The sequence below is a fragment of the Telmatherina bonti genome (assembly GCF_933228915.1).
Source record: "Telmatherina bonti genome assembly, chromosome: 22".
NCBI lineage: Eukaryota > Metazoa > Chordata > Actinopteri > Atheriniformes > Telmatherinidae > Telmatherina > Telmatherina bonti.
The window spans coordinates 21,065,417-21,075,211 of NC_136631.1; the positions used below are offsets into that span (position 1 = coordinate 21,065,417).

The 9,795-nt window shown below is 41.1% G+C and overlaps 1 protein-coding gene across 1 annotated transcript in view; it reads left to right on the forward strand.

The window, feature by feature from the left end:
• Positions 1 to 7,785, forward strand: part of msrab (methionine sulfoxide reductase Ab) — a 32,775-nt gene extending 24,990 nt beyond the window's left edge. The window contains exon 6 of the mRNA XM_079262032.1: positions 6,928 to 7,785. Within this exon, the coding sequence (XP_079118158.1) occupies positions 6,928 to 7,101 (174 nt within the window). The 3' untranslated portion in view covers positions 7,102 to 7,785. The remainder of the gene's footprint in view (positions 1 to 6,927) is intronic.
• The last annotated feature ends 2,010 nt before the right edge of the window (positions 7,786 to 9,795 follow it).

Genomic DNA, 9,795 nt, shown 5'->3' on the forward strand with positions numbered 1-9,795 from the left:
AGACTCTTCTGCAGGGCTTTTAGTTTCTTAACTTCAGCATTGAGGGGGAGGCTTGGGGGGGGGGGGGGTTGTAGAGGCAGAAAAGCTTGTTTAAGCGCGAGAGCGAAGAGGGAGGAGGGGAAGGAAAGCAGAGAGGAGAAGGGGGTTCTCTATAATGAAATTTGAAATTTGCAGAACATCAAAGGCTTCTGCAGCCAAGCCGCTGTGGCAGCAGAGCAGAGAGGAGGAGTGCATCTCTTTTTCCGTCTCCCCCATCTCTCTTCTTCCCCCTCTCTCCTTCTCTCTCGCTTTGCTAAAAAGTGTCTCCCTAGAGCTGGGTGCGGGGTGTGGGGTGAGTTGAGGGTGAGAGAGAAGGGATGGGAAGAGTTGATTAGGAAGAGAGTTGGGTGGGGGTGGCTTAGAGATGGGTTAGGGGTTTGGAGAGAAAAATGGATAATGGGAGGAGGAGGGGAGGGGGGTACATATGTGTGTATGTGTGTGTGCATGTATGAACAATAGGTTTTATCAAGCCAGCTTGAATTCTGTGTGTATGCGCACATGCATGTGTGCAGGGCCTTGGAGGGGTGAGTGTGCCCTCTGATAAAGCATCCTAACTTAATGAGCTTGAAAAGGGGATGAAGAGGCGGGGTGCACAGAGGTTTGGATGATGGGTAGAAGAGAGAAAAAAAAAAAAGGCATTTGGGGTTAGAAGTGGTGAGGAGAAGCCCGGGGGTTGTTAAAACAGGGCACAGCATCAGCAAGTTTCATAATCGGGCTTCTAGACACAGAAGCTCACATTTCCTGTTTTGGAAAGTCTTCAAGAGTCAGATTTCTGGTCTGCAGCTCTTCCCTGGCTCGGCCATTTTTTTTAGCCAGCCTGTGCTTTACATTCAAACCTCTACAAGGTTGTTGCAAGCCGATCAATCGCACAGTTGTGTAGAGACGATAAAATATCAGCTTTATTTCAGCTTTATTTAAAAGAATAACGGAGAACGGGTTGTGGTTTATAACTGACAAACAACCTCTGTAGGTACCAGGATGTAAATACCCATCGTGTTTTGCTGATTCCCTTGCGGTTGCTGCCATGTGAAGCTTCTTCACAGGAATGCAGGGCTGAACTTTTGCGTTGTTGCTCATCATATGCGGAGCTACTTTTCGTCTGCCCTGAATCAAACCAACCAAAAGAAAAAGAAAGCGAAACATGTCGGAGCGCGCACCGCCTCGCTGCGAGACTGTAGTGTGTGTGCATCCTCTCTGCTCTCAAAATGTAGGAGTGTTGGCTTCCTCGCTCACAAAATGTAGGAGGGCTCGCAGAAGATTAGAGCCCAGCTAAAATGGATGCCTGACCTGCGCTGAGGGAAAGAAAGATAGATGAACAGTTCAGGTCATGGGAAAAAAAAAAAGCTCTTCATCCTTTTCATCTGGAGACCTAACAGAGACATTATGCATCCTTGAGGAAAAACACGCGTACAAACGTAGTTATCTACATGAAGGTTTCTAATAAAACCTCATGAGTATGAGAAGGATTTTCATCATCTTCTGTTCCCGTCAGATATATTTTCTGTAGTCTTCCTCGCTTCACTGTCCACCATCTCTACATTTGTATGCCCGTGTGTTTTTCTGTAACTTTTTCCTTCCATCGCTCCCAGTTTGAGGTCGTTGAGGGCAAGTGTAGCGCTGCGGACTAGTCAGCGAGCATCGTGTCAGGCTGTTTCGTGTGTTTTCAGGCAGGGCTATAGTGTGTCTGTAACCAGGCTGCAGCTTTGATCTCTGCAGTACTCAGAAATGTATTTACATTTTGAAGATGTTGAAGGGCTTTTTGCGAACTTTCAGTTCAAGTGTGAATCTGCAGTCGATCCAGAGTGAAGAGGAATGCGTAACCTTTATTTTATTTTTGTCTTTCAATGCTTGGAATTGATACGACAGACAGACCGAGATCTAATTCAGCTTGATGGCTGTGTTTCCAGTGCGCATTAGTTCATTTTTCTGCCGTCCTACATTCACAAATGGTGCTTTATTTTAAACTTTCTTCAGCACATCAAATATTTACATTAAAAATATCACTATTACCAAAAATATTTTAGAATAAACTCCACAACCTGATAACAAGTACTTATCCCGCAAGTCATCACTAACAGTAATCTGTCATCTGTGTGTGGCATCGTTATAGTGTGGAGTCAGCTATCATATTAATCTGTCTGGTTATTTGTTTTTTACATTTTTAGAATGTTTCCCTGCAATTCTGTTTTAGTGAAAGTCTCAATAATTCCTTCCTCACCCCTAATGTGATGTATTTAAATTGTGAACCTTGTGGAAAATGATGTGGCAGTGATTAATTATGTTAATGCAAATTGAATATGGAAAAAATATTAACAGCGCACCAAAGACGAAGAACCACGGAAACGGTGAATAGTGATAACCACTGACCAGTAACAGTACTGGACTCATGGATGATTACATAAATTAACAAATTGAGGTCATATCGCTCTTCAAATGTCTTCACCATGAGTCATCGGGTGTCACAAACTCTATGTCAGTGCACGTCTCTTTGCCAGCACTCTGCAGCCGTGGGCCCTCTGAGGAAAGGCAACACAGCAAGACAAGACTGTGGGGTTAGGAAGAGAGGAGGGGAGAGTACATTTTTCTTCTTCCTCCACCTCTACCCCTCTCTCGGGGTGTCACGTCCTATTTGTATCCCGGGGTCGCCTCTCTGGTGATGTCGCGAGGGGCTCTCTCTCGCTTGGCTGGCAAGCTGGGAGGACTTTGGTAGCATGAAGTGGTGGTCTGTGCTTGCATGGAAGAGAAAAAGCAAGACAATCTGCAACAGAGGAGATGGAGAGAGTCAGAGAGGAGGAGGAGGAGGAGAGAGATGCACCCATTCAGCCATGTCTTTGACATGGGAGTCTTTCCGACAGGCGTGAAGAAAGGAAGGGCTGACTGGGCTGAGTGAGCTTAGCCCTGGATGCACACACACACACACACAAACACACACTTAGACATGTTTTTTCCTCACTTTGAAGGACTTCTGTTTATTACCTTTAAAGTTAATGTTAAATGCAGTGATACTTAGTACACGTCTGACCCCATTTCTGATGAAAATGCCTCATTTTTAACTCTAAGATAAGGAGATCAGCCTTTTGGTTTATAATAAAAATGCAATATTACCACAGATTAATTAACACACACACTCTCTTATTATGTAGAGCCTCGATAAGTGACAAACATCCATCTTTCTTTCTCTGCGTAGCCGTCATTGTGCCATCATCACTGCCATCGAAACGCTTGACTTGAAGGTGTGTAGTTTACCTCCCCCCCCCCATTCTTGGCATTTTTACCACACCATATTATTCTCTCCATTCTTCTTCTGCTGCTGCAGTGAGAGAGAGAGAGAGAGAGAGAAAGCAAAGCCACATAAGGTTATACACAGTGGCATGACGCCATGCATTCTGATTTATAGATCTAAAATGGCTGCCGTGTTGTGACTGCTGTAGAGGGCTGGATGGAGAGCGAGGGAGCGGTGCGGGGGTGTCAGGATGGAGGTGTGTGTTCACTCAGAATAGCAGACCTTTCCTTGGACAATTGTGCTCTCTTCACTCTGAACGTCCCGTGCCCCTGAGGGCTCTCCATCCACGGCTGTGGTTTGGTGGTGATGACTGATTAATTAGGCCATGATGCATAAAGCTCTATGCTTGTGTCGACTGGCTTACCACAGCGCTGGTGGGTGCAGGCAGAGAAAATGGGTTCTTCTGTATCAGACTGTATGCATGTGAAAAGGTAAATATGTCTTTGCCTGTGAAGCCTCTGTGTTGATGGCCGTCATCAGAATCGTGTTGCTCGGGCTGCATCCTGCAGGGAGATTTGAGCCCTCACATTGAAGCAGCAGCCACTGAAGAGCTAGAGGTCAGCTGCTGCCTCAGCCTCTCTGTGGGGCGCGGAGCTTTGATTTACTGACTCCACTGCACCGGCTGCAGCTCGCTCACACACAGCCTGTACCACACTGCCTCCATGTGGACACATGTGCACACTACCTCACTGCTTTTCTCGCTTATGGTGATACTTTTCCATGAATTTCCTCCTACATAAGTACTTGTTGAGCTTCTGTGTTCATAATTTAGTTTTAATGGCACTATTTGCAAGATGATGAGATATTATGAGCTGTTGTTGCATCATTGTTTAAATTGTATTCTTTAAATTGGCTGGTTTATACATCTGATTGCCCCTGTGGGACATCAAAACTGCCCCCAAAATTGTTCATACCCATGCCAGCTTTCAATTTGTATTGTGTGTTAGTTGGTAAATGCATAATTTGCATTATTTGAACCAATAATATGATGTTCAAAATAATCTTCTCTTTATTTATCTTGGTGTTATAGCTGACATACTATTTAGAGTCTTAGAGGTTCAATACCTTGTTTACCAACACTCTGGTTTTTAGTATTCTACACAGTCTGGATGGGACCTGTTCCTTTCTTATCATCTGTTGCCCATCCACTTTATTTTTGTTTATTATTGTTGTGTTGGAAGATCCAGGACTGCAAAGTTTTCTGCAGGTTGTCTGATCTAGATGTAAATTAGACTTGTATTTAAATCAAATTTGGTTGAATCAAAATTGATTTAGGTTCAATATTTAAACTTTGAAACCCTTACCCTTAATAGATCAATAGTTTTCATCAAATAGCCATTATAATTTAAAGACAGCCGTGGTCTGGACCCCCTTTTAAATATGTTTAGTGTTTGCTTCGTTTGAATGTGCAAATTTCATTTAACCAATTATCAGTTCAAAATACTAATCATCTGTTTACCTATTATGACCATTATTAGGCTATGTTTTATTTCATACTACTAGATTTATTGTTTTAGTTTTTGCTAGAAATTTGCTACTAAATTTCTTCCAGAAATGATTAATACCATGCTTCATCAACTCAACAGAATTTCATTGGGCAATATCTTTAGTCTACTTTTATTTAAAAAATGTCTTCAGTGATGTCTTCATCTTTTTAACAGCCAAGTTGGTTTTTTATTATCTGTAATGAACCATGTTATTATGATATAATACGTCACAAAAACACTACATACAGCATTTTAGTGTTAACTTGCTGAAATGTAAGGAAAAAAAATTATCCCAGTCTATATGAGTACAAGTTACATTATTGCACAATCAGACATTGTGTAATTGAGACTACAATTGCCTGTAGACTCAACTGGTACAAACTTTATAAACCAAATACTGGCACTAAACTGTTGTTTTTTTTCTGCTCAAAAATACAATTCTGAAGCAGCAACCCAAATGCAATTGATTCAAGATCAGACTGAGGCTAATAATCAAAGCAGGAAGCAATGAAAAGCCACTCAGATAACACAGAATTTCCAGTTGTAAGTTTATTACTTGTGATGATGTGAACAAAGAACACAGCACTGAAATAGATTAAACAGACACTCCAAGCCTAAAAGGAGAAAAAAAATTAAAACTGAAAGTGGAGTAGTTGGAGCCTATCCCAGCAACCACTGGGTGGGAGGCAGGGAGCACCATGAACAGGTCACCAGCCCATCGCAGGACAGAAAGACTATTGAATTCATATGAATACTTGTCATCAAATTAGCTATGCAGTTTTGAATTTAACTCCTGCTAACTGAAAATACTGTTTCTGTAACAAAAAGGACCAAAAATGGATTAAAAACCTCTGATGAATTGTTTTCATACTGCTCATAATGCTTCATACTGACTTTGAGTTTTATCTGATTTTCTGAGTCCTGAAGACAGATTTACAGTGGAAACACGACTTTTTAGCAGTTACACATAAAAACAGGCAACAAGTTGATGTTAAAGAAATCTGTTCACAAACCAGTTGTCTATCTGCCATTTTGCCTTCTGCAGCTGCCTGCTGATGCTGGCAGTTGGGTTAATGAGAGCAGTGAGAGTAAACAAGAACAGCTAAGGTAGGTCCGATAAAACCAAAATTATGTGTTAAAACATGCCCAGCAGTGCAGAAGAGATGAGTGATAAATCTGTGGATTCATCGCCACAAGCAGAAACACCAGTTTGGATCCACATCCTGGAACATATGCTTGCTCATAAGCTCTTTGTCAAAATGAAAATTGTTGCGTTTTTAACTCTAGTTCTGACTGTTTGGAGTTTAAAGACCCCTAAGTTACGCATTGCAAAGCAGCTCATTTGAAACTGTATTAGTCTGAATATATGATTTGTAAATGTTTTCCTGTGTGAAAATGAGTCCCCTGTGGGATCCTTTATTCACCACATGCATTTAAGCTGCTGAGAGCCTCAATAAAGAAGCCGCTTCCAAGTTTCATCACTTTATGATGCACAGAATATTTAAAGCCTGCTGACAATCCTGCAGAGAGACAGGACATATGCTGATTAGAACAGTTTGAGCCCAGACCGAATGCACTCAGATCCTTTTTCATGGTGCTTGCTAAACCCTACTGAACTATTACAAAGCAAAGCTCCTGAGTGTTGCACACTCTTCCGAGGCATAAGGAGCTACATGAAATCTACTTGTTGCCCACAGACGGTCTCAGTGCACCTTAGTTGTTGTTACGTCGGCTCCAGAAGCACTGATCTAGAGAGGAATGAGTGCTTGTATTATTAGATAGAGAAAACCTCTCAGCACAGCAGGTATATCTTTGATACATCTATCAGAGATGCTTAGTGTGTGTATGTGTGCCTGTGCCAAAGAGTGTACTGCTGCAGTGCGTACGGAGGGTTTTCTCATGGTATTTAGAAAAGGGTAAGTGTCTAAGCATTTCTCAAAGAGAGCGGATGGTCTTTGATGCTTTGTCCCACAGAGAGAGCCACAGAGGCATGCTGTGCGATGAAAAGATGTTCCCTTTTTTATGTCGCTCAATCACCTTGCATTCTATTGAAGGACTACAGCTTCACGCATGTAGTTTAAATTGCAATGGTTTATATTCATTATTTTTTCTCTACAGGAGCTGGAAAAGAAGGGTTACGGTCCTGTCACAACCGAGATTCTGGAGGGGCCGCAGTTTTACTATGCCGAAGATTATCACCAGCAGTACCTGAAGAAGGTACCCAAAGGTTACTGTGGTTTAAAGGGCACAGGTGTCTCTTGCCGCATCGCAGCCAACAAGGAGGAGCTGTGAGGGATGTGTGGTGAGAAAGAGATGACAACAATTTCATTGTTCGCCGTTCTATTTTGGGTGAATTTTTGAAGGTTTTATTCACTAATTCTTCTTTATCCGTAGATCATTGTTAGATAAAGCTTCAGCAAGCCAGGCATAGCATGGAGAATGTATAAAGTGTACAGAGAGGAAATATGTGTATATAGACAAATTTTACTTAAATAAGACATCAAATACATTTTAAAAAAGCAAATTAATATAAGGAATTCAGAGAGGGAAAAAAGAAGTAGTTGCATTCAAGTTGGAGTAAAGCTGTTGCACTTTTCTTGGAGTGTAGCTACAATCAATTTCCACAAGATGGCGATATTTAAAAAAAAAAAAACAATACCACTTTCAATTGCCTTTTTAATGTGACGTGGAACTGTGTAGAACATCATTTTGTACAATTGGTTAACTATAAAATAAGTGGACATTTGAATCCAAAATTATTTTCACATCTATTTTAAAGTTGCAATGCCGTGGCAAAGCTCAGGGAAACTTTTTTTCTTATTTCTTAGATTTTGGCGGTATGATAGCAGACAAACTCAACAATACCAGATTTATTTCATTGGTGTTATTCTTATGTCTGTACTGCTAAAAACTAAGGTGAATTTCATCTCTGTAAACAGGCTTTGAACATGTTTTTTTTTTCATATGTCTCACTTTGGAAGCAATAAAATTTCTATCTTCTTAAGCTTTCTTTCATTTGTTTGTGTATGTGTGCACCTCCCCAAATAGCTGTCTAAATATTGAAAATAAGCTTGTGCAAAAATAATTTACCCCCTTTTTCTGCTTCACTTGACAAGGGACATACCAAATCACTGAGGGTAAAATGGGTATGAATCAGACACACACTCAAATACCACTATTCTGGATAGCAGAATAAGAAACCTGACGCATTCGCGTGTGCTTTTTTGAAACACACTTTTCCCACACTCTCACAACTCTTCTTAATTTATAACGAGGGAAAAAAGTCCTATTAAACGTCATATCATTTCCATCATACAGAAGGTAATTGAACAGTCACAGAGGCCTTTTGTGTAGTACTTTTTGTAAAATTAAACACACCGATGTGAATATCTATTTTAGAAATGAAAATCACACTCATGGTTATACTCCAAAATACAAAGATGATATCTAGAAAAGGCTTTTTGGTCGACCGCAGAAGTGTGATTCACGCTGCTCTTGTTTTTTCCCCTCCCTCTCTTCTATCTTTCTTTCTCTGTCTGTGTGTATGTGTCACATCCTGACACCTGTGTGTAGGTGTGGACCAGGGCACAGGTGCAGGTGCAACCTCTCCGGGCCTATTTTAGTATTGGGGCAGATATTTTTGCATGTGTCTGCATGCACCAGCCATGTGTATGCGCATGTGTGTGTATGTGTGTCAGTGTTGAAGCATGTGAAGCTGTGGCTTGCTTGATCGAACTGCTCTGAGTGGTATGTGGTTGGACCAGCAAGCTGTTTTCCAGTGCCTGCTTATAGTTTGCATTCTCTTTTGTTTCTTGTTTTTTGTTTTTTTTTCAAGTGAGTTGGAGACAACCTTTTAATACAGCGATCTTTCATTTCCTGCGCTTTGAAGAAGAGATGGCAAGAAAGTTTTGCCATTACCATCACCTGCATAAATAATGACTTAAACAAGAAATACCTCAGTGAATCTGTTTATTTTCTGCCACAGTACATCTGAGGCACTATCACACCTCAATTTTTAGCTAATAACGAGGAGGTGTGCCGTGGAAAATTTCAACGTTTGATTCAAACATCTAAAAAAATGATTGACATTTAGTAGCAGCATGAGAAAGTATGGTTTCTGTGTATTCCTTTGTAATAGATTAAAATGGGGCATGGAAAAGCATGGTACTCTAATATACGCATCTATGCACAAACACAGTGAGGCAAGGCAGGACAGGAACCAGGCTGTGTGTGCCCTTCAGACAGAGCCTATTGTCTGCAGATGGGCCTTTAATGGCCCCACAGCTGGCCACAAAGAGCATACCGCTCCAGCTTGCTGCTGTGTCTCTCACTGGTCTATACTCAGTTGCCCTGAAGAGAGGAGACGGCTCATATGCACATCAAATCCACCAGAAATAAGCATTTCTATTATCTTCCCATAAATTTTTGTACATTTCCGTGCCATAATCAAAATCTCTAAGCTTAAAAGGAGGAATCTTTGCTTTATCTTTTTGGCAGGTTCCTGAAAATGTAGCGTTGTGGAACAAATGAGCTGAAACATATAAAGGTGTTGGTTGTTTATCAGAGGTACTCTGCACTCTTACCCACACGTGTACACACATTTACATACACACACATCTCAACCACCACCTTGTACTCCGTCCTGTACTGCCGCCTAATGCAAAAGGCAGCGCCCACGCAAAAGAAGCACACACACACACCAAAAAGACACCTTGCAGAGATGTGCACCCACACAGTTTTTTTTTGCACTGATATGCTCTCTATTGTGTCTTCCTTTTAAAGCTTTTCATTTATCCTCCCCTTGACAGCTTCAGTAGATCTTTATATATTTATATGCATTACATATATAGCATTGAAAGGAGCTTTTGTTTTTTAACATTTCCTCTTTAGGTACCAGAAGCAACATAATTTGTTGCTTTATATGCCGGCATGGCATTGTTTGGTGAGCTATATAAATAGAACAAAAGCACAGAGTGGTGCTATCCT